Consider the following 25,486-nt stretch of genomic DNA (forward strand, 5'->3'; position numbering starts at 1 on the left):
ACCAAAATTATATAAAATTTAAGTAGGAATTATTTTTATTTATAACGTAAAAGCGCTATCTGACCCAATCTGATAAGTATATTTCCCCTAAAGTTAACCCATTTTATTTAATTTGTCTCTCGTGAAAATATATATTTTATTTATAATTTTCAGATATGTACATATATTTTAAATTTTTGCTTTAATTTTTGTCTCCTTTTAATATTTAATTAGATACCTTAAAATAAGCTTAAAACGAAACAGCACAGCAACCCTTTTCTGTTCATCTTGGGAACACAAAACCCTCTTTTGTTAAAATTCGGCGCTGCACAAAATCCTGGCTTTTATATTTTCCAACAAAATACCACTTCGCAACCCTGGATTTTCACGAAGCGTTTCATTCGGGTCGTAGTTTTGCTACTTCGGGCCATTCGGTGTTGTATGCCATATTGTTCACACTGTCATCGCCATATTGAACATCCTGTCAACTATCTGTCAACCCTAAGATATCTCACTTGTATTCTTCCACAATAAAGCGTTCGTCGCTTGAATTGAATGAAAGTATGTATGTATGTTTGTTGGTTAATACGCAAGCAGTGTATATAAATATTATAACCTGCAACATATTGACTAATTTTCACTTTTTATTTTTATTTAATTTAATTTTATTTGTACTTTTTATACTTTTCGCACATCATTATTTTACGAAATATATATTCAGTATTCATGGACAGAGTACAGCCAACTTCGATGTTGCTTCGTTGCTTGCTCAGCGACGACTAAACGAAAGAGCGTAACAAATGCGTGTGATGAGAGCTTCAACAATTGTTGTATGGCGTGCCGACCATTGAAAACGTAGCAATGCTTTGATCGATATGAAACGAAAGCGAAAAAATTGAACAATTTTTCAATCTCTTATGTCCCGCTGAGACGGCACCTATCGAAATGAACGTAGCAATCACCGTTGCCGCTTTGGTAATTTTTAACCAAAATTGGTAATTTTTTTCTTTATTTATCAAGTTTGGTAATTTGGTAATTTATTTTTCAATTTGGTAACTTTTTCGATTCGGTCTTACATGGTTCTGATTCCACATTAGTAAGTGGCCCGTAACCGTATACTTTTATAGAAATACCAGGTAATCCTGAAATGTGAAAATTGTTCCAGGGTTCCTTGGCTACAAGAATGGTGTGATCTTTAAAAAACTGCTTGAAAGTGGCTATTGCTAAGTATATTCACCGTGTCCTTTCCTGGAAGGTTTTGGGTGGTCCTACCTTTCCCTGTCAGCTCGTCAGCTTTGCAATTACCATCAATTTTTCGGTGTACCCGGCAACCATATATATGAGTAGAATTCTACGAAAATATGTATGTTCTCGTTCAAAAAGCTACGGTATTCAGCGGGGGACTTCACTCTGTCCATGTGTGAGTCGAAAGCCTTCCTTCAAGCGTTGATTTTTTGATATATTTTCTTGTCACTTGTTTACATACAATGGTCGAAAAAATTATAGCCGCACCATATTTTGACAAGTTTTAACATATTACAAAAAATTACCAAACTTATTTTATGTGCAGAACTGTACAAATATACATGTCGAGCCCTAACGTCCAAAATAACATAATTATGTATGTTTGTGTAGTTCTGCACATAAAATAAGTTTGGTAATTTTTTGTTGAATTTGGCAACTTTTTTCGGTGATTTTGATAAAAAATCTGTGGCAACACTGGTAGCAATGCTTTGCTGAATGTAAAAATTTCAAAATCTTTCGACGCAAATATTTCAAAAACGGTTCAATGAATCTTAAATCTGAAAAGTTTGTGCAAAGTCTCAGAGAGTCTCTGTACGATTAGTAGATCGCTGGGAATAAGCGCCTTGTTTCAGAATAATATATAGAGGATGTTTCAGAATAATATATAGATTCTCAATGACCATGTAGATAAGGTTCTCCGACTTGGCAAAACTAAATAATTTCAATAATGGTTTTCACTAAGTCGTTTGAGAATAGCCCCACAGAATTGCTAAAATATGTCGATATTTTTGTTTATGCTCTGAAATATGTATGTTACTGAATAATGATGTATGAGTGAAAACTATCGATAATGCTTACAAAAGTATCGATGTTTTCGTACCATCGATACTGTCGACAGAAAATCGACACATGAAAGAGGCTGTTGGCAAAGAAAAACTGCCAACTTTTCCCGTCGTTTGCTCTTCTTTTGGACTCGGAAATTCCTGCGGGGTACAACCCAGCACATTACAAGGAAAAATTTATTCAGTTACGATCGAAATACGAAAAGCGATCCACGAATGCAGTTAGTAGGAGTTGTTTTTTCGTCAAACGATGTGGGGACTTTTAATTCGATGAAATGTATCATAAACAATAAAAAAGTAAATTTTGAGTTTTTTGTTAGTTACGGCCTTTTGGGTTTCAGGTAACAGTGTCAGTTACAGATTTTTTCATTTCAGGTGACGAAAGGTTCTCTATGGAACCAGTGTTATCTTTTTCCAAAAAATCGATTTATGAATCATAATGGAAACCAGTCTTGCCGTTTTAGCCCTTTCGTGGCTAGATTTAGCTACCACACACAAAGAAAAAGAGAGGTAAATCTAACCGAAAAAGACGATTAAAATTGCAGTGACCGAAAAAAATTGTAAATCAAACCGACAAAAAATTGTTATTATGAAAGTTCGTGAAAATAGTTCGGGTACCATTAAAAATAGTTAGCTTACCATCGAAAATAGTTCGTGTACCACGAAAATAGTTCGTGTACCACAAAAAAATGTTTTTTAACCATGAAAAATAGTTCGTGTACCACGAAAAATTGTTTTTTTACCATTAAAAATAGTTACTTTACCATGAAAATAGTTTTATTACCATGAAAAATAGTTAGTTTACTATGGAAAATAGTTTTTGTACTATAAAAATTGTAAAACTACTATTTTTTTACCTGCAAAAGTTGTCCACTTACCATTTTAATAGTTACTTTGCTAAAATAAAAAGAAGTGATTAAAAAAACATTGATTTTAAATAAATTTATTATTATTTATTACTTTTAATTTAATAAGTACATATTTTTATGTGTTTTACTATTGTAAATTAAGACAAAGATATAAATATATATAAAATTTATACATGTATAGTTTCAAAAAAACTTTGGACGAATATACGTAATTCCATTAGGGGAAAGAGTTGTATTAAGAGGTGAATAATATAATTCAGAAAAGTCCAATAGATAAAATTGGTCTGTACTTTTTATAATTGGAAATGACTGAAAATGGTCTGAAAACATTGCAATTGTGTGTTCAACACATACGAAAATTACTTTGTTGTTTTCAAGTACAATAATGTCTTTGATTTCAAATAATTTCAAAGATTTTGACATCAGGAAATATCCAATTTTATAAGTAGTACCTTTTATTTCCACTTTTGTTATAAAATTGTAGCTTTCATTTATTAATATTTCGCATTCAAAAGAACTTATATTTACTTTTTTACTGTAATATCTGTTTTTAAATTTTTCTTTAGATTGGTTTTCGAAAAATAAGTTTCTATCTAATCCTTTATTCAAAAGTAACCGATTTGAAAACTTTATCATACATTTAACAGCGATTGACAAAGGTGCATTCCTTCTAGAGGTAATACAATTGGTATACGATTTAATCTCTCTATGCTTGGACTCGAACCTAAAACACCATACATGCTTAAGAGGTCCTACATTTTTTATGATTGTAGCGTAATGAAGTAGAAAGTGAAATTTCGGTTTTAACGTCGGGCCAAATAGTTGTACGTAAATCGTGTGATGGTTCTTAATTTTTAACTTTAATTTATTAAGGGACTCATCGTCGAACTCTGTTTTTAAAATCTCGTCTATAATTTCAATTAATGTACAAAAAAGTTTCCAATGTTTATTGTGTAGTGGTATTAAATCCCCAATTATTATTGGAAGAAAATGGCAAAATGTCCACATTTCTCGTGCTGACATATTAAGTTTTTGACATTTCAAATGTGATATTTGAATTTCTGGAGATCTATTACTTAACTCAATTTCACCGTATTGAAATTGATTTTTTCGATCATTTAAAATTTCAATTGTAAACAATTTTTCGGATTCAATAAAATGGAGTAATATTTTCGAAACGTCATATCGGCAAACACCTTCAAAAATATCTTGCATAATATCCCCGGTAAGATTATTTACCACATGAAATGAATTAATGTCATTGAAAATGGAATTCTCAGATATACCAGTTAACTTTATTCGCTTCTCTGGTATATCTTCTGTAGCAAGGTTTTCTGTATAGTTTAACTCATTCCGAAGTTTGCTCTCTATTTCCTCGACCATGTACGAAGTTTCTTCTTTATTGCATAAACAATATCGACAAAAGTAATTAGATGAAAAGCTTTTAGTGTAGCCGAGAATACTATTTAAACCTAAGTTATCACCCACAACTAGTGCTAGTACAAAATAAATTTTTTTGGTTGTATTATCAAAGCTAATGTCAATTCCCTCTTCTTCAAGACTTTTAATTTTTTCTACCAGTAATTTCAATGATGCGTCATTTCCAAACTGTTTATGTTTACTTCTGAAGAAAAGAGCAGGGAATATATTTTCTAGTCGCGATTGGTAGTGCTGCGGCAAAGTAGGGAAACTGTAATAAAAAGCAGCTATTGATTGTGTCCCTCTGTGGGAACCCAAAGGATTATTAATTTCAAAATCGTCAAAATAAATAACGTAAGGAATTGCTGTTTTATCGCTGAATAAACTCATTTTAGATTTCCATAATTTTCCATTACCAATGTTTTTTAATTCATTATCATTTGCAAGGAATTTCTGTGTATTTTCCAAAGTATCTTTTAATACATTAGGAAGTTCGAAGAAATGTTTAATTTGAAATCGTAATGGCATTAGTACACCCTTACTGTGTTGCTCTGTTAACGAAATTGCATGGTGATGAACTACGGGCGCAATTCTATTATCAATGTCGAATTCTTGTGGGTCTTCAAAGCACTTTCTCATTTTGAGTTCCTTTAAAAATTTGTAAAATGTTTTAGATTTTGAAAAGGGATCTCTTAAAAACGAAACTAAGTTTCTGAGTTGGACTTTTTCTTGTTCTGCAAAATCGAATATAATATTTTCTAAAAAGTGTGCTATTGGCAAAAGCAAATCATTTGTTATATCATCAATTAGTCGTTCTGCATCAGATCGAGCGAAATTTGACTGACTGTGCAATTTACTCAAAAATAGTAGCGCAATATTTTCGAACTCAGCATGAGAAAATTCGTATATTTCTTGACGTTCTTGATTACATTGCCGTTGGTTTAATTGTGGTGGAAAATTATTATTTTCGGATTCACTAAGACTCTGAACATTTGGAATTATATTAGAAATGCATGAATTCGCTTTCTTAAAGTGGCTTTTAAAAGTTCGCAAGCACTGATAATAATGACAGCAATGTAGACAGTAAAAAGTACTAGATGATGTTAAATTGTGAAAATTTTTTAGATGATTTACGAGTATATCAACATCTTCAAAATTGTTGTTGCATACAAAACACAAAACCATTTTAAACAAAAAAATAATAACTATTACATATATAATATTTAATAATAATTATTGAATATTGAAGGTGTTAAGATTTATGTGACTACGTATCTATACTTAATAAATTAAATTAAGTCCCTCAGCAAACAAAGGACATTTGGAGAAGTTTTATCTTCAGTCAATTCAATGGAATAAAAATATCTTTGGACAAACGTCCAAAACTCAATGCTATCCTGTGGATATTTTAAATGTAATACATGGAAAGTCTTAAAACATATGTCTAAAGCGCTTAAAAATGAAGGAAGCTCATACTTAATGTCGTCATAGTAAACATAAAATTTGCAATTACTTAAATCACTGCCAATTGCGATAATTAGTGGTTGCAATGTCTCACCGCGTGCATAGAGTGATTTTTTCAGATTATCCAATTTATTTTCGACATCGTTCACAGTACTAACTTGTAGTAAAAACGAGAGCTGAGAATCTTTGATAGTACTTCTAAAAATCGTTTTGTCACCTGCCTTCCGCTTTATATTAGGTCGTAGTACAACGTGCAGTAACAATGCTATAAGTTGATCTGAACCTTTAATAAAAGTATATTTATTATAAAAATCATTTAATCTTATTATTACCAATGTTAACAAACCTTTATCAATCTCATTAACTTTTTTCAAGTGCTGAAGATTTTGAATATCCTTTACCCTCTTATTCAAAATTGGTATAATTTTTGTTCTAAAACCTTGCCATTTCTCTGTTAGCTGTGAGCAATTCTGATGTAGAGCATTGAAGTCAATATCAATCTGCAATAAAGGAAAGCATTATTAAATTTTGAGTTTTAAATTCTGTAGCGACCATTTTTACAGCCAACCGACTAAAGAATAATATTGTGAAGGTTGGAGCTAGCTCAAACATTTTTCTAAGTTTTCCGATTTTTTTTGAAAGAGAAATGCAAAATGTATATATTTATTTTTTTGTATTTTATGGAAGAAATTGATCAACACCCTCTAAGCAAAAAAAGGAAAATTCAGGGAAATTTTTGAGCTACTTCCAACTTGCATATCTATTATTATATGAAAGTTGATTGGGTTTCACAGCAGTGGTTCGGTTCAAAACCCGATTCAGAACCGGTTTGCAGCCGTGCCTTTAAATATTGGGTCATATGATTAAAAAAGGTTTTTGTTTTTTCTCAAATTTTCACAAATTTGACATCAATTTGTATAAAGAAACTTTCAAAATTTGAGAAAAGGTTTTGAAAAAGCAATTGCTTTTTTTATTAATAGGACGCATTACTTTCATATATAATAGTATTTCAAGAGGAAGTTTTTGTATTTATTGGGTCATTTAATAAAAAAGAAAATGCGTTTTCGAAATATTTTCTCAAATTTTGAAAGTTTTTTCATACAAATTGATGTCAAATTTGAGAAAAATCATTTTTTTTTATTAATATGACCCATTTGATTGTAAATTCAAACTAGTCAACCAATTCTGACAAGTTTAAACGTAAAACTAAGAAATCCATTTACCAGATTGTATCCACATGAATGGGAAAAAAGTTTCCAGGCCCGTAAAGTTTTCGCTGATGTGCTACCACTTGAGTTCAAAATTTCTTGTCGTCTGATTTTGAAGGTTTTTTTCCAATTTGCTTCAACTGTGCTCCACGGCGAATCAAAAAGTTTGAGCCAGTCATAGGCAGCTGCATAAAAAAATATGAAATAATTACAAAACAAAAGCTATTGTGGTGGCGTTACATTTTTCATCCTCGAAAGTAAATGTATATTCTTCTGTCGGTGATGCCTCAGGAGTTGAACTTTCTGGGTCCACTAATTCACCGGATTTCCTCAATCTCTTCAATGTGTTGTAATATTTATCGTACAAGCGGCCTGCTGGTCTCAAGGTAATAGGATCTTTGTGGTAGTAAATCGACTGAAAATAGGTGAAAATTTAGAAAATAGTTTTGTAATGAATAAATAATTTACCTTGTCATCTTTAAACCTGTTTGCAATATCTTGCGCAATAGATTGGAATGTATTTCGGCATATTTTGATTTTTCTTTTAATAAACCACGACACAGTGGCATCAATTAAGATCTTCCTCCCAGCGTCATCTAGTTTGTCCAGTCGCAGAACATACTCGCCAGTTGGATGGGCACTTAACACTTGCTGCAAATCCTTAAAAATTGTAGGTTTTTAAAACTTGTTTAATGTTTTGTTGGGTTTGTGAGGTGCCTCATATATAAACTTACGAAGTCATGTGAAGATGAACTGGATGTTTGTGAGCATGAAGGAGATTCGATGCCATTGTTGATCCGCTGTCGCCACTGCTGCACAATGTCAACAAAACCAGAATTGGCGGACGCTGTATCGCACGTCGACACGCTACCATACCCCTGAAGGAATTTTGCAACAAAAAAGATTCTTCATGAAATGATCACAGAGGGATTCACAATACTTACGTTTGTTTTCCTCCAAGTTATGAGTTGATGGCGGAATTCCGCTCTAGCACCAATGGTGTCGTTTTTAAACAAATCAGCAAGGTCAGACTCCGTCAGATATTGCAAATTTTTCAAGGTTATTGCTTGCGCTGGAATTTCACTAAATTAACTAAAAACTACAACAATGACAATGTATTTGCAACTTACCTTTAAATTCAGCGATTTTATGTGAAAATCCCCACTCCAAAATCAATTTACAAAATTCCGTGTCTTCTGGATCAGGATTATCCATATCATCCGCCTCCACAGCACGCAAAATATTTAGCGAAAACAATTCACTATTGTTAAGATTCATCAACACTTAATTTTAATATATTAATTAATTTAATTTCACTTCACTGCACCTACGCAAATAACAACGTCCATGAAAAGTTTGCAAATGAATATGAAAGAAGAAAAGAAGAAGCAAAGCATCAAAAGTGCCGTTATTCTTATCGCATAAACTCTCTTTTCGGTTAGATTAACAATCAAAATAGTAGAGCTACAATTTTATTCGGTTAGTTTTACTATTTCTGTGGTTAAAAATAGTAACTTTACCATTTTGCAGGTTGGCCATACCAATTTTTTGTGGTTAAATTTATGTGCTACAATTCTAACGATTAGTTTAACTATTTTTGTGGTTATTCTCATCATGAAGAGGGAAGAAAGAGAGAAGAGAATTACGTGAAGACTATCTTTTCAGTTAGATTAACAATCAAGATAGTAGAGTTACAATTTTATCCGGTTAGTTTTACTATTTTTGTGGTTAAGAATAGTAACTTTACCATTTTGCAGGTTGGCCATACCATTTTTTGTAGTTAAATTTATGTTCTACAATTCTAACGATTAGTTTAACTATTTTTGCGGTTAAAAATTTCCAAATTCGTATAACAATTTTTCGTCGATTATATTAACAACCTGAATTGTACTTGTTGTTTGTGTTTTCAATGTAAAATAGAAAAATGGTTTATTTACAATCTTTTTCGGTTAGATTAACCTATCTTTTTTCTTTCTGTGCACATACTTTTTTTGGCCACATAAATTTAAAATTGCCCCTAGCCCTTTTTTAGCCCTTTGGAGAATTTATTCATACTTGGCATGAAAAAGTTGTATATTTGCTTAATTTAAACTAAGAAAGACTGATCCATATACATACTATATGTATTGTATGTTCTTTACGTTTTTATACATACATACTGTAGAAGTATTAGGGCTGTTAACTTATCTATTAACTATTTAACTATAGTTTAAAATAGATAAGTTTACGGCCCTTAATATGCTTAATTTGTTAAATGGCCCATCAAGTCGATTGACCGTGTATGTTCTTGTGATGTGATTGTACCAGCTGCTGCTGCGACTTCAAAAACTATTTGAAAATTTTATGATTGTACCAGCATGCTGGTGTCGTGAGTGGTGAAATTAGCTAAATTTTCTAAGTAAAAAATATTTTGGCGGAAATTTTTTGCACTATATGAGTCAAAGCCGTGTTTGTGGAAGATTAAGTTCTCGATATTGCAGTTGTGAATTAAAAAAAAAAAACAATGTTTAAGAAAATGGTAGAAAAATTATGAAATTTCGGCTCTAATCATTTCGATCTTTCCTCGACCTCATTTGTAAAGAAATAAATATTGTACCAGCATGCTGGTAAGTTATGTGCTTTGAGCCAATCACTTGATGGAGCCAGCAAGCGGGTGTCGTATATGTATTTCCCCTTTTATACAAAAAGGTTTTTGGTTGGATAAAATATTTGCTTTTGTCCAGAGTTCATTGTTTTTCTATGCCATTACTTATTGAAAATGTGTTCGTGTATAGTTTTAAAACATCGTTCACTCAAAATCGGTTCGCGTTCCAGCAATTTCTGTGCAGCAATTGTTGGAATGTATTAAAAAGTTGCAATGCAGATCGTTAGACAATAGATCTACCATTATGAGGTTTAAATTTCATAGTACTGGCTTTTTATTTGACAGTTTTATTCGCTTTGGAAGTTGCTGCTCAAAAAATAATGTTGAACAAATTCGTTGAAAATCCAACATTTTCGAGATCAAAAATCAAATTAAAATTAAATATACCAAAAACTTATAATTATCCCCCAAAAATCAATGAATAGATTCCTTCTGCTTAAACTAACGGGGTGAGCTAATCATTAAAAGACATCATTTCGCACCAGCTTAAGGCTCTTTACCTGAATTAGGAAAAAAAACGGCTTATCAGAAGAAGATCGTGCGAGAGAATTGGAAAACGGTTATCCGCTGTTCAGCGAATGCAAGCTATGGCAAGACTTAAACCTTATCGAGTTATAATATATAAAATTCTGTTAGATTAAATACATTTTATAACAAAAACCGCACCCGTTTACATTACCCCAATGTTCACACTAAGTGTGGTATTTTATAATAATGACTAATAAAACATTTTTAAAACTGGACTTCGGTCAACTCCCACGTTAAAAGTTGTAAGCTAAAAAGAAACAGGGTGATATCCTCTTACAACTAAATCTATAGAAGTTGACACAGTTGTCAAAAGGCTATGAAATGACAAGAGAATCGAGGCAGTCTCATTAAAACTCGATCAGACTCCACAATGGGTCATATGACCCCAGAAATATGCTGGAAGGAGCGCTTTCACAAAGTGTTATTTCATTGTATCATTTACTTTGGACCTTTTGTAAAGTGTTGGCGGGTTTTTATGAAAACTAATTATTCACAGGTAACTTTAAATCGGTTTGAAGCCAATGATGTGAATAAAGTTCTGGAAGTCATCAATTTACGAATATCACCTATTTAAGTCAAATCGAAAAATACATGGTATTTATTTAAAACAAAATTAGTAGAGATGTGCGAGCCGTGGAAAAACATAAACTAAAGATAGTTTAGTAGAGCAAGTTGACTACACAAGTCTCTAGAATGGGTGTTCAGAAAATTTTTATCATTATCAAATAAATTGTCTCTTATTTATTTATCCAAGCAAAATATGAAACTCTCGCTAACATGTATCTATAACGGAATGTTTTCTCTTTATTCTAACATATTAAATATTATTTTCTGAAAACCTATTAAAAAGATATAACCCGAACGATGCTTTATATGTATATGTAGTAAAAAATTTTAGTTACCATTTTTAGCCACAAGGAATTTTTTAGCCCTTTTTTTAAAGGAATTTGGCTACCACTAAAAATGATTCGCGGCAACACTGATGGAAACACTGCTTTATCAATCAAGAGTAAATTGTTGTTGTCACAATACAACGAATGTTCTTTATTTATGTGAATTTCTTTATTTTAGCTAGCTGTATAAATTGTATTAATAAATAATGGTTTTTGTAGGGATCAATTAAGATTGAAGTTAATTTAGGCGGTGCCTCAAAGCATAGCAATGGTTTCAAAGTAGCCCTCGGTACGAACTCGGTTGGACACGACTGCTCTAAACTGCCCACAATATGTAGCTGTGGATATGGTGTATTATTTCTGATGTACCTGATGTAGCTAGCGAAATAGCTTGTGGCTGTGGTACCACATTCTGTTTAGCCAGTAAAGTATCCATATTAGGGTGCCCTTTTTCGGTGACTTTGTTTTTTTTTTACTCCCATCTCAAAATTTGTTTGAGATATGCCTAAAACCAAGTTCCCCGAAAATTTGAGCCCTTAATATTAACATAAAGTGCTCGACCAAGGCGTGCGGGTCACTAAACCCAATATTTTCATGAAATTCCATTTTTTTGCCCCTATATCTTAAATAACAAGAGCTACAGAAAACATGTAAATGACAAACTGCTTTGCGTTGGCATGTGATTATATGTCGAACGCTCATGAGAGGGATGTCAGAAAAGTATTTATGCTTCTACACCACATCAAAAAATTAAAAGTATTGTTCATAAGGAAGCCTTAAATTAAATTAAATTAAAACAAATTAATTAAATTAAACAAGAAAAATAGTGAAAATTAGACTGTATTAGTTTTAGGTTCGGAAATCCGGATATCCCGTTCGAATTCCCAGCCCTAGTGTCAATATTTATGGTAGGGCATTGCGACGTCTACAACAGATGCCTTGTAAAGGAGCTCAAATTCGGTGTTGAATTGGTAGTGGGAGAAATACTCCCTCGCGCAGTACGGTCGATCACCCCGGTGGACGAGCATTTAGGCATAATCTGCATCAAAGCGTGCTTCTTCAACATCTCACTCATTTACGCCACTCCCCAACGGAAGAGAAGGACGAAGCATCCAAGGATCTCTTATATAAGCCACTCTTTTCTAAGTCGGACGGATTTCGTAAAATTATTATGTCATGTCTCCGATTCGCTTCAATTTTTTTTATGGGTTCTATACATGAAATAAGCTAACACTTGTTCGAGGAATTTTTTTTCTTCGGAGATATGATCTGTCAAAGTGTGCATTTTTTCGTGATTCTGGCTAATCATGTACTTCTTCAAATCGTTATATCTCGGGTTCGCGCAGACTTCATCTTAACGTCATTTTAAAGCTAAAGAAACGCGCTTAACATTTCTATATACAATATGGTCAAAATTGTCCTAAAGCTAACTTAGCTATTAACATCTGAACTTTTTGAAGTTGATTTGCATAGTGAAGAAGAATTAGGGATTTAAAATTATACCATCGTAATCCTTATTTAATTCTCTATAAAAAACGTGGTTAAAAAAAAATGGGGGTTTTCAAGAACTATTTTTAAAATATTTTTCTTTTTGACGAGATGGTTTATTTTGTGAGAATCAACAATGTTTGTAATTAGTTTTCGAAAACTTATGTTGATATATATTTAGTAAGGTGTTAAACAGCGGGTTTTTGCAAAAAGTAAAACTTTATTGCGGATTCCGATAGAATACCTATCCAGAAATAATATTTGTACGGCAAGTTTTTTTTGTAAGGTGACAAACCCCTAGAAATGGGCGTGGCAATTGCAGGACTAAAGTTAGCAAAACACAGATTTTATTTCGGATTTCGGCAGAATATCGCTTAGTTAATAACATTTGTTCCACAACTTTTTCAGTCCATAAAAAAAAAAATTGAAGCCAATCGGAAGTGTGACACCAAATTTGGTGTCCGATATGAAAAAGAATGTCTCATATGCGCGCACATACGACCGCTGCCCCCATCACGATATCAAAATCGTGCTTGGCGATTTCTACCACCGTTGGAAAATTCAGCCTCCACGACAAATTCTCTGATAACGGACTGAGGCTGATCACCTTTACCGGGGCCCGAAACATGGTAGGATGTAGTATTAAGTTCGGTATAAAGAGAACCTTCAAGCTGCATGGCTGTCTCCAGATCGAAAAACGATAACGCAATCGGAAGACACGCTTCCAGTATTTTAGACGTGCGCACACTCCGGGGGCCACACCTAGACTCGGACGTCTCTGTGCAGCAAAAAATGTACGGCCAACAATGCAAGGAAAGCTTAACGTCGAAAACCTGCAATCACAACAAACCGCTGATTAATTCGCCACCCTACTCTCAGTGATCACTATTCAAGGAATCGATATATGCGAGCAGTGGAACCACATTTCCCGCTGAAGAATTTGTGGGATTTCAGCGAGCTCTAAAGTAGTGGTGCAATACTACCGATGGTACCATCGATAGCATCGATAGTTTTAATTTTCCAACACTTCCGATGGTTTTTAAAAACTATGGATAGTTAATTTACTTAGAGTTAATTCCGTTACTGTCCGTTCTCTGGAACATTCGAAGCGCAGGTAATATCCGTCCAAATATTCTTTTGTAAAAATAATAAATTTTGTGCAATTTTGGGTATTTTTCTGTGCACCGTGAGAGCGTTTTGCAAGACGCAAGAGAAGAATGAGCTACATATTAAATCAAAATTAACGGAAAAGATTTTGAATGGAAAACATTTTAAATGTTGTACAAAAAAAAAAAAAAAAATAACGAATACTTCTGTGAGTGATTGTACATATATTTCTACATTCGCTGATTTTTTTTTTTGACGCATACACTTACATCTACACTTAACGTGCATTGAAAAACAAGAAATTTTGATTTCATCGATAACTATTCATAAGCGCACACAAATTTTTTCGCTTACAAAGTTTGTTACATGCAAATTTTAAGCGCAGTTACGTATGTGTGTAAAAAAACACGATTCATTTTTGAAAGAACCGAGTATATAAATACATATATCTATTTGAATTAAATATATTGTGACTCAATTGAATAAAATTCTTTTAAATTCGTTCAAAATGAATTATCATTAACACTTTATTTATTATTATTTTTTAACGATAATATCGCGATAGTATTGATAGTTTTCCGGGAAATTGCTCAACGATTGATAGTTTGACATTAATGATATTATCGCGATTGTATCGATAGTCGTTCCCGAAATTGCGAAAACTATCGATGGTGTGACTACCGATAGTTTCCCACTTCTACTCTAAAGAACAGTTGGTACGATGATGGTCGTCGCGGTGCTGCACAGAAAAAAGATGCCGCCGCAGGATCATGCTGCGATAAGGTGTAACGCGAGCTATGTAGCACCTATAGCTGAAAAAGGAAGAGATAGAGGTTGAACTACGAGAGTGCAAAAAGCTCGAAATCCTGGACAATAGAAAAAACACCCAAAAAGTACAAGTAGCCTACACGTCTCACCGGAGTACACCCGAGCAACATAACTTCAACACCCCCACACAAGCAGCCCTTGATTCCTCACACATTCTGCTGCACTGGTCCAGGATATATCGCTATGTGACATTTGTTCAAAGTATCGTCTGCCGTGGCTGGTGTCACTTCAAACTATATTCTCGGCTGCACCGTGCAGTATCGTCTCATCGAAGAAGACATCGGCCGTGGGGATACCATTCTAGAATTTCAGTGCATTGCTATCCTGTCAGGCGATGTCGAGCGTTAACGTTTATATACCCCCTGTCACCAGCTGCCCGTCTAGAGATCACCCTGATATATGTAGGTGCGCTCCTCAGCCTGCCCATAATCGTTCTGCCGAACCGAACCTACTTCAACTTTAACAAAGATGATTATGATTGCAACGGCTTTGCAGAAATTACCAAGAGCACCTTCGCCGCCGGAAATCGCCGTATCAAGGATCTCAATCTATAGATTCGGCAACTGGTAGCCCAACACAAGCGGAAGAAGTGGGAGCAGCACCTAAATACTTCGAATTTCGCCTTTGGTGGGAGCAAGCTTTGGTCAACTGTACGGCCATTGTTAAACTCGACGAAGCGCGATGAGGGAGTGGCATTCGGTGGTGCCTCGGCGGAGCGGAGCCATGCGAGAGCCATTTTAACCGGCTGTTCATTCTGCATCTCCCGGTGGACAAAGCCAACCGTTCAGTGGCCAGAAGGCTGCGCTAACTACCAACACCTTGAGATTTGTTGTACAATTAAGGCTTTAAAGAAGGGAAATCTAGTTTTTTTAAGTAAAGCATAAGGCATGGGTTCCATATATGTAAGTATTGGGCGTAATTTTAACCCAGTCACCCTATTTTTATTTTTTTTCTCCAGCTTTTTGGTTGACGGAGTCAATGGTTACACACATAATTAAACTATTCTAAGAGCAGTGGAAAGATACAAAACCTTCCGCTTTTCAACGAACATAAGGTTATCAGAATCCGCGGAAAACTGTCCTACTTACAGCATATATCTGAGCTTGTGGGAATCAGAGAAGTTTCTTTTTAATTTCGTTTTGATGAATGATTAATTTTGAAAAAAGCGAACATGAAGAAAACACCTTGATTATTTTAAGTTTTATTCCACTTTTTATCAAACTACACGAAAATTATGTACTATTTTGATTTACTTGAATTGGCGTACCATTCATTTAAAATCTAATATATAATACTTTTAGTATGGGATACTACACCCTTAATTCCAATGTATGGAAAAAACCCTTATCCGGTAGACAATTCTAGAGGTGCTTTGAAAAATCAAGGACATCTCGCTGCTTACCATTTTAATCGCCGGAAAGAACAACTGCCAATCATCACATGGATTATCTGACACGCAAACATTGCAAAACATCCATTTCCAAATATTTCCATTAAGTTTAGGTCCTGTGAGTAGAACATACTCTGAAAAAAATACGACTTTGCTTTGATATCCTCGTTTTTACAGCTCCTGTAGTGCGAATCGGTGCGCAATTTTGATACCATATTCAAGAAGAAGATGCGAAAATATGCGACTAATGCTAAAAAAATTTCCTTAATACTTGTTTTGCATGAATTATTCGTAATTTTGAAAACTTGAAATATTATCTCAACTGCTTTGGACTACGAAATCGCATTTCAGAACGCCATACTCTCTTCTAGATCATGGAGGATAAACAAACGACTTTCGTCCTTGCGAAATCGTGACAAGTATTAGTAAATTCGTTGAAGCCATCAAAATTTAACTTTTCGCCAGAGAACTCCACAATTTTGTAGTTGTCCTCTCAGGCATGCGTATTGTACAAAATTCCAATAATGATTTTAAACGTATAGTAAAATTGATGTCGTTTTTTGACATTTTCTGAATACAAGTATATAGAGTAATCCGTAGTTTCCTTGTGGTGTCATCAACACCAACGTTTCTCTTTCATTTTGGTCCACTATCTCGACAATAAGATGCTAGCTTTTGTGTTATGGCTCCATTTCATGCTTTTTTCATGCTTCAGCTATCAAAAACACTTNGCGAATCGGTGCGCAATTTTGATACCATATTCAAGAAGAAGATGCGAAAATATGCGACTAATGCTAAAAAAATTTCCTTAATACTGGTTTTGCATGAATTATTCGTAATTTTGAAAACTTGAAATATTATCTCAACTGCTTTGGACTACGAAATCGCAGTTCAGAACGCCATACTCTCTTCTAGATCATGGAGGATAAACAAACGACTTTCGTCCTTGCGAAATCGTGACAAGTATTAGTAAATTCGTTGAAGCCATCAAAATTTAACTTTTCGCCAGAGAACTCCACAATTTTGTAGTTGTCCTCTCAGGCATGCGTATTGTACAAAATTCCAATAATGATTTTAAACGTATAGTAAAATTGATGTCGTTTTTTGACATTTTCTGAATACAAGTATATAGAGTAATCCGTAGTTTCCTTGTGGTGTCATCAACACCAACGTTTCTCTTTCATTTTGGTCCACTATCTCGACAATAAGATGCTAGCTTTTGTGTTATGGCTCCATTTCATGCTTTTTTCATGCTTCAGCTATCAAAAACACTTGCATTTGCTTCAGTTTTATTTTCAACAAATCGCCTGCCAAGTCCAGGTTCCGTGAAGCCTTCCTTTTGTGCATTTTTTGCAGTTGAAAGTGCGCCTGCTTCGCCCATTCTTGCTCTGTTATACACCTAATTATCTTTTAAATTCTTAAAAAGGTTTTAAGTACAATTTTAATAACTTTGTTATACTCATAAGGAGGCTACGCATCCTTGTACCTATTCAAGTGAATCAAAATAATACGCATAATTTTCGTGTAGTTTGACAAAAAATTGAAATAAAATCAAAGTATCAAGTTGTTTTCTTCATTTTCATCGCTTTTCTTCAAAATTGATCATTCTTCAAAACGAGATTAAAAAGATACTTCTCTGATGACCACAAGTCCAGATATAACCTTGGATCTTGAAAAAAATATGTGTATCTATTCAAGTGAATGAGGCCGTATGACCAGTGTTGACCCAACATCCCGATTTTAAGTTTTTTGATCTTAAAATATTTTGGGGGTGAAAGTATTTTTAAGACCTGTCCTATCCCCTCCACTAAATGACATAAAAAGTTCATGCAACCGGTTTTTTTTTGTAGCACAGTGTAATTTATATTTTTATAAATGAATCATTAATTATTCGAAAAACTAAATGCGCAGTTATTATTTTACATGTCGAAGACTTGATTTTGAAACTTTACTTTTTACTTTAAAAGAGCGTAAAAAAGCAATAGAAAAGCAACCAATAATAGCGCCGAAGTTGTTTTCGGTGTTGTTTGTTTGTGAATAGTACTGCATTTACAAAAACAAGCTGTATATAATCTGGTAAATTAACCAAAGAGTAAAAGTGGAACATCATGTCGAACTTATTCGCTGAGCGGCAGTGTTTTTGCTTTATGTGCTATTGCTATGGTTTGATTAGTTTGTGCGCTGATTGTTCTGTGAGACCTGACTTTATCCGGCTGGGTTGAAAATAACGAATTTACTAAAAGATGGTCATAACTCAAAAAAACGGCATTTTTGAGAGGTTATGCAGAGTTACTCCTTAAAACTTGCTTCATATTAGATGTTTTCGATACGCCTATGTAGTTGGCGAATCGAACGGACGTTCATTTAAATCCGAAGAAAGCCCTAACGAGCTAAGCAGGTTTGCTTCGCGTCCGCTCGCTAGCTTTTCTGTTGCTTCCCCATACAATTTTTTCCTCAAGCTAGAAGGAAGAGAAAAAACGAGAGGAAAAAGGCTACTGTTTAAAAATTTCCATGCTAAAAAATTAGGGGTATTCTTGAAACCAAAAGACAGACTTTTGCTGCTTGCTACCTTTGAAATGGGGTGTTCTCGTACTCTTGCAAATTTGGAATAGTATTTTTGCATTTCGTGCAATCCGTGCAACGTGCAATACTTCGAGAATACCTAGCTAAGTGTCAATACGTGGTGACCAGCGAGTGAGCTGTGACAATCTTTTAGTAAATAAACGATATTTCTGTATGTGCTAAGCCGTTTGATTTAAATACATATGTGATTATACCTGTTTTTATAGCTTTAATTTCTGTTTTGTGATAATGTTTAACTGATGAAATTTTCTAATTGACCAACGTATCTTAGGTAACCACAACCACTACAAAAAAAAAAAGTAATAAAAAACGAGCAATGCATTTATAAAATTTATATTTAGATTAACTTTTATTTTTTTCTGTCATTTCCTTTTCACACCGATTTTTAATATTTTGGTTTAAAAATTCTTACATACTTCAAGTTTTCTAAGTAGCTTAATATGCCTCTTTTAATTATCTTGTATACAATATTAGGTTATCATACCTTCGATATGGTGGCCAGGATATCCATCAATAATGGGGAGCAGCAACACTTCACAGAAGTTTCCACACAGAGTGATACAGGCGTCATACAGCGTATTTGAACCCTCTCCACGTAACTCTGAACAATGTGAACCAAAAGTCCAAATTCAACCCTTGACAACGTTCGCTCATATCCCACTTGTTGCTGCTATGGTACCATTCAAAGAAATTCGCATTGACGACCAACTTACGTTTCTTCTGCCACAAAATGCATTGTATCCTATGTCAAAAATTTATGTACCAGTCGTTTTTCACTCAACACAAGGTTCGACTGTATCAGCAATTACTGTACGAGCGCGTGTAAAGTCAGGTGTAAAAATTTTGGGTGCTACGACATCGACCGATTTTTGGAGTATATCAATTGAGAAGGAAAATCAAAAACATACTACAGCTAGAGTTACAGCATTTAGAAAAGAATCAGAAGTACCTGCTGAGATTAACAGTGACACGAAAAACTCAAGCTTCGAGAACAGGTGATGAAACAATATATTATTTTGTGAAAAAGTTCACAAACTATTAATAACTTTGACTTTATTCATATGACGTTAATTCTTTATGAAATATATTTTTCATAATTTACATAAATCAATCTAAGCGCGTAAATAAATGCCTCGTAACCACGGAAAGCTCGTATACTTACTTAATTTTGTATGGAAAACCGGTTTATTTACGAGGCATTTACGCGTTTAGATGAGTACCCATATTCTAACTTTTTAATGGTGAAACACAATTTTCATAAATTATAGGGCCAGTATTGCAGATATTCGTAGATTATTAAATCCATCCCATTTATTGCAGATAAAAAATTGGAAGATATTACATTCTTCCTTATCCTGAGTTTCGCCCGAAAATAAGTTAATCCGAAAATTTTTATTCCCCCCATAGTAAATACATGAAAACCAAAACCAACCGGTTCGGGGAAAATTAAACTCATGATAAGGCTGAATGTTATAATTTGACGCTCCATCAACAATATCTCTTGCAAAAAATTATTTAAATACAAAATAAAAACACGTATTTTGTATTTGTATTTTAAATACTTGTATTTGAAATAGTTAACATCTCTGGTTAGCAGTACCTATTTTATCCCCCCTTTCTTCTTTGAGCGCATGCTTATCCATTTCCCAATATATAATCTACACCAATCAAGTGCGGCTGATTTGCCGCTAATTAAACTTTAAATAATTTATACGTTAGAGAAAAGTGTCAGCTAAACATATTTCTCTCTATAAAAAGGTTTGGTATGTATATGTATAACTGCAATTCAACTGCCCTGTAGGATCTTGGAATAGACTTAGAGCACACCACAAACTAGACTGCAAGTGATTGTAAGTAGTCCAAAGTTTGGTCCAACAGCATGTAAAATTCTATTTACATTTAACATTGATCCTAGGCTCGGACCAATTGTCCGCTTCTGCATTACATTGTAACCAATTTTGGGGGGAAAAAACAAAAATAAAACTTGCGCCAGCTGCGATTCGAACCGGGGTTCTCAGATTTTCTAAGCGGATACTCTCTGCATGCAACGTCGCACATGAAAATTTGTTGACTAAGTGCCTACATATCAGCAAGTCGTTAATTGTACCCGTTGTCCGCTACTGCATGACATTGTAACCAGTTTTATGGGCTGTTTTTGCTTACGCGTAAAAGCACATTTAGCTCTAAATGCTACTCTAAATGTACATTTATCCATACAAAACTCGTCTCCTAAATGCAACTAAATGCAACTCCATTTTTGCATTAAGAATCTAAATGCTAAAAGCAACCCTGTGATCTTCCAAAATTTCCACGATTCGTACATGGCTTAATGAGAAAAGGTGGCAACATTGCTTTTTCGCGTATACAGTGGCTAGCTGCATTTCAGTGATCGCCGATCGAGATTTCATTTATTATTTTACATTATTTGGATAAACAAAAGTTACGCAAATTCAACATCGATGTGATGCTGATAGAAATCTGGATCAATTTGTGATCAACTTTGTTTGTTTTGTTTCCTAATTAAGTGAGTAAATTTTAATTGATAGCACCGACAAATGAATATATACACAAACAAATTTTCGGTTGTGGTTAAAACAATTCAAGTTTTTGTATTGAATTTTTGGTTTAAAATTTATGTTTTTCTTTTCAGTAGGGTTTTTTGCACATTATCTTCTGCGTGAGAATTGATCGTAATAGACACGGGTCTGAATAGGCGACTGGAACACGGCTGTTTGTCAAAAGCATACGATTTCGAACTCGCGTAAATGTACATTTGCTAAATGCGATAGCATGAACGCTCTTCGAAAAAATATGTTCGAAAGTGCTAAATGTTGCATTTTAAATGCAGCAAAAACACTGCATTAGATCAAAGCTCATACCTTATGCATTACATTCGGACCACTTTTAGTACAATACACCTGTTTTACATTACATTGTTTTATATTTTTGGACTATCTTTGGTCTAGATACAAAGCTACTATACCTACGACTATATTTTTCGAGCAATTGGACCAATCTTTCCTTCAGGGTATTTATTACCAAACCATGTATTGAGGGAAATACATTTTGTTGACTTATAACTGTAGGTCCCTCCCATTTGTGAGACAACATCAAGGCGCACGCCACAAATCGCAGGAGAAGCTCGGCCAAGCACTAGCAAATATGTAACCGCCAAATATATATTTTATTTTTAACTAACCTCCTTTCTCAGTTAAGGACTATTTTTTCGTGCGTGGTTATGTCTGGTTGATTTGTTCAATTTATTTATATCTTTAGAGTGGGCCGACACTTTATGGATGGTAGCTATCATATATAGCCACGAATATTTTTTAATTATTATATACGCTGTTTCGTGGCAGTATTGCTAAAATTGTTCCGATTGTAATGGCAGTTGGCAAGACAAGGAAATTTAGAATTATATTTATGTGGAATATTAAGTCTACATATACTACAGTGATTTCTGAAAATACAATGCGGCGTATTGTGCAAATTTGCCTTAGATTTGCATTTGTATTAGCATTTGCAAATGTTATGCTTGCAATCACGAATTTACAAATGCACTCAAATATGCAAATGCAATATCATATGTACAAGATCCTGAACAGCTCTAATGTGTTTTTTGCAATGCCGATAAACTTATACCGTTACAATTACATATGTACTTATTAGGGGAATTCTCTTAGTCTTTCAATATTGCGCGATAGCACGAAATGCATAAATCCTATACCAAAATATGCTAGAGCACGAGAATACCCCATGGCTAAGTTGTAGCATACATAGCAGGGATGCAAATTGGGAGAGAATTCCCCCATTTTCGTGGAATTGGACCTTTACGGGGGAATTGGGGAATGACTGAAAATTACTTTAATTATGTTATACATATCGCTCAATTACTTCGATAGTGTCATAATCCCGAAAATAAAAATAAAATAGAAAAATAAAAATTTTGAGTTGAGTATGCAGAAATCACCCTCTTCTTGTGTAAAAATTTTACAGCTGTATTGATAACGAGTATCTCAGTAGAATAAAATACGTATTTATTTTACTATATGTACTATATAACGTTGGCTTAGTGGCAATTTCAAAATAAAGCTGTTGCAGACTTATAGGCTCTTTTGCGACTTACCACATTTTCTCTTTATGACTTATGTGGACTTTTAATGTGGACTTAGCACATTTCCTATCAACCTGTTTTTCATTGTTTTTTATTGTTAAAAGATTTGGTTGTTTGTTTTAAATATATTTTATTGTTTTAAAATGAATAATAATCTAACACAGTCTTATTTCATTGCTGTTAAAAAAATAACTATTTAAGTCGTAAATTTATTTACCATTTATAAAGGAAAATAATTATAATAATTAAAAACAAATAAAGAAGTATAAGTTTGGGCGAAACCCAACTTTATATACCAGGCGCAAGTATCAAATATTGTCGTTTCAACTTTCTCTAAACTACCTTTGCATGATAAGCGGCGGTGTTTTCCCCGATTTCGAACGTTTTCGATAATATCGAAATATTTCGAATTAGACTTAATGATATAATTCAACCAAGTTTGGTAGAAATCGCTAAAGTGGTTACCGAGACACACCTTTGTAGTCATAAAGTTGGCGGTGCGGTGCCATGCCCAATTCCTAAATGTTGATAGCAGTCTTATTTATTGTTAAGTATACCCTTGGAGTAAATTAGCGTTCTCAGTTATTGAAATATCAGAGTTTCCGTATTTCTGAAATTAACCGTTAGATATATAGGAAGCGGGTGTAATTTTGGTCCGATTTGAATAGTTTTCAACGAATTACTGTTCCGTACCAAGTGCACCGAGTTTGGTAGAAATTGATAAATTATTTCCGAGTTACACACAGATTTCTTAGGTAAACCCTAAGCAAGGCTCGTACCGAGTTTAGTAAGGATTGGTGAATGGGCTACTGAGATACAGAGTTTCATCGTAAGTGGCGGGGTCACGCCCGATTTCCAAAAATTTCATAAGAATAATTTTTTACCAAAATTCCACTTCACATACTAATTTTCATTTGTATCCAATATTTAGTGAAATATCGTAGTTCTTGCATTTTCCGAAAATATGGGAAATATGGGAAGTGGGCGTGGTTACAGTCCGATCTAGCCCCTTTTCAATACCACCTACGTTGGATAAAAGGCAACCTATATACCAAATTTCGTTGAGATATCTAAATTTTTGCTCGAGTTTTCGTGTACACGGACACACGTGTTTATATTTTTTTCTTGATTTTTCTTTTTCGACTTAGCACATTTGCATACCACTGCACAACAACAGGCAAGAACGACATTACGGTAATTTTTTTTTTGTTGTAATAATTTATTTTGAGTTGTGCTATCTTACTGCATTAAAATCTCAATTTTAATAAAAGTGGACTTGATATGTAGATTCAAAACTTTAAAGCCGTTTTTCTGGAGTTTTGCTTTTTTGAGTTGATACACTATTGAATTAACTAAATGAGCGATATGTAAATTATTCTTCTTCTTTTTATTTGGCGTTGTAACCGCCTAAGCGATTTTGGCNATTACGGTAATTTTTTTTTTGTTGTAATAATTTATTTTGAGTTGTGCTATCTTACTGCATTAAAATCTCAATTTTCATAAAAAGTGGACTTGATATGTAGATTCAAAACTTTAAAGCCGTTTTTCTGGANCACGTGTTTATATTTTTTTCTTGATTTTTCTTTTTCGACTTAGCACATTTGCATACCACTGCACAACAACAGGCAAGAACGACATTACGGTAATTTTTTTTTTGTTGTAATAATTTATTTTGAGTTGTGCTATCTTACTGCATTAAAATCTCAATTTTCATAAAAAGTGGACTTGATATGTAGATTCAAAACTTTAAAGCCGTTTTTCTGGAGTTTTGCTTTTTTGAGTTGATACACTATTGAATTAACTAAATGAGCGATATGTAAATTATTCTTCTTCTTTTTATTTGGCGTTGTAACCGCCTAAGCGATTTTGGCCCAGTTCAACAAAGCACGCCAGTCGTTTTTCTTCTGTGCCAACTAACGCCAGTTGGAAATGCCAAGTGAAGCTAAGTCCTTCTCTACCTAGTCTTTCCATCGCAGTGGGGGCCTCCCTCTTCCTCTGCTACCACCAGCGGTTTCCGAGTTGAATGCTTTCAGAGCTGGAGCCAAGCCAGCGGAGCCGCGGTATTTTAATTCGCTGCACTATGTCCACGTCGTTGTAAAGCTCATACAGCTCACCGTTCCCTCGTCTGCGGTACTCGCCGTCGCCAACGCGTAAAGGCCCGTAAATCTTCCGCAAAATCTTTCTGTTGTTATTGTCTATGCTTCTGCGCCATATACCAGCACGGGTATGACGAGTAACTTATAGAGTGTGATTTTCGTACGTCGAGAGAAGACTTTACTCCTGAATTGCCTACTCAGTCCAAAGTAGCACTTGTTGGCAAGAGTGATTCTACGTTGGATTTCAATGCTGACATTATTATCGGTGTTAATGCTGGTTCCCAAGTAAACGAAATTCTCTACTTTCTCGAAATTGTNCAAATTATAACTGTCAACAGTGACGTGGGTGCCAAGGGGCGAATGTTCTGACTGTTTGTTTGATGACAGGAGATGCTTCCACCAGACCCATTCGCTTTGCTTCCTTGTCCAATTTGGCAGGTGGTTTTTGTTACCGATGATGGCGATGTCATCGGCATAAGCCAGCGATTGCACGCTCTTGTAGTAGATTGTTCCTGATCGGTTCAGCTCTGCTGCTCTTATTATCTTCTCCAACATCAGGTTAAAGAAGTCACATCAAAGGGAGTTTATTCTTTATATTTTATGTACGCTCATATTCTTAGATTCTGTCTGCAACCCCGTTTCGTGGCGAACGGCTCGGGGAGGTCTTTCCATATTCTGACGGAGCTGATGGTATTGTTCAACGTCATTTTACACAGCCGTATCAGTTTGGTGGGGATGCCAAATTTAGACATAGCGGCGTATAGGCAACTCCTTTTAGTGCTGTCAAAA

At 34.3% G+C, this 25,486-nt stretch overlaps 2 protein-coding genes across 2 annotated transcripts in view; one reads left to right on the forward strand and one right to left on the reverse strand.

The window, feature by feature from the left end:
- The window catches only part of LOC108357990 (transmembrane protein 132C-like), a 350,976-nt gene that overhangs the window by 50,207 nt on the left and 275,283 nt on the right, over positions 1 to 25,486 (forward strand). The window contains exon 3 of the mRNA XM_017609094.1: positions 18,962 to 19,482. Within this exon, the coding sequence (XP_017464583.1) occupies positions 18,962 to 19,482 (521 nt within the window). The remainder of the gene's footprint in view (positions 1 to 18,961; positions 19,483 to 25,486) is intronic.
- LOC108357991 (uncharacterized) lies at positions 7,857 to 9,001 on the reverse strand. Its single transcript, XM_017609095.1, has 2 exons — positions 8,157 to 9,001; positions 7,857 to 8,098 (listed from the first exon to the last, which is right to left on the reverse strand). The coding sequence occupies exons 1-2, from the start codon at positions 8,302 to 8,304 to the stop codon at positions 7,935 to 7,937; spliced, it is 312 nt and encodes a 103-aa protein (XP_017464584.1). The 5' UTR covers positions 8,305 to 9,001; the 3' UTR covers positions 7,857 to 7,934.

This window comes from Rhagoletis zephyria, unplaced genomic scaffold (assembly GCF_001687245.7).
Source record: "Rhagoletis zephyria isolate East Lansing unplaced genomic scaffold, Rhagoletis_zephyria_1.1 Rzeph_scaffold_00187, whole genome shotgun sequence".
NCBI classification, from domain to species: Eukaryota; Metazoa; Arthropoda; class Insecta; order Diptera; family Tephritidae; genus Rhagoletis; species Rhagoletis zephyria.

Coding starts and splice junctions, on each gene's coding strand:
- LOC108357991 (XM_017609095.1), bottom strand. CDS start 8,304: ATGAATCTTAACAATAGTGAATTGTTTTCGCTAAATATTTTGCGTGCT. Junction 8,099..8,156: donor TAAAATCGCTGAATTTAAAG/GTAAGTTGCAAA, acceptor GTGAAATTCCAG/CGCAAGCAATAACCTTGAAA.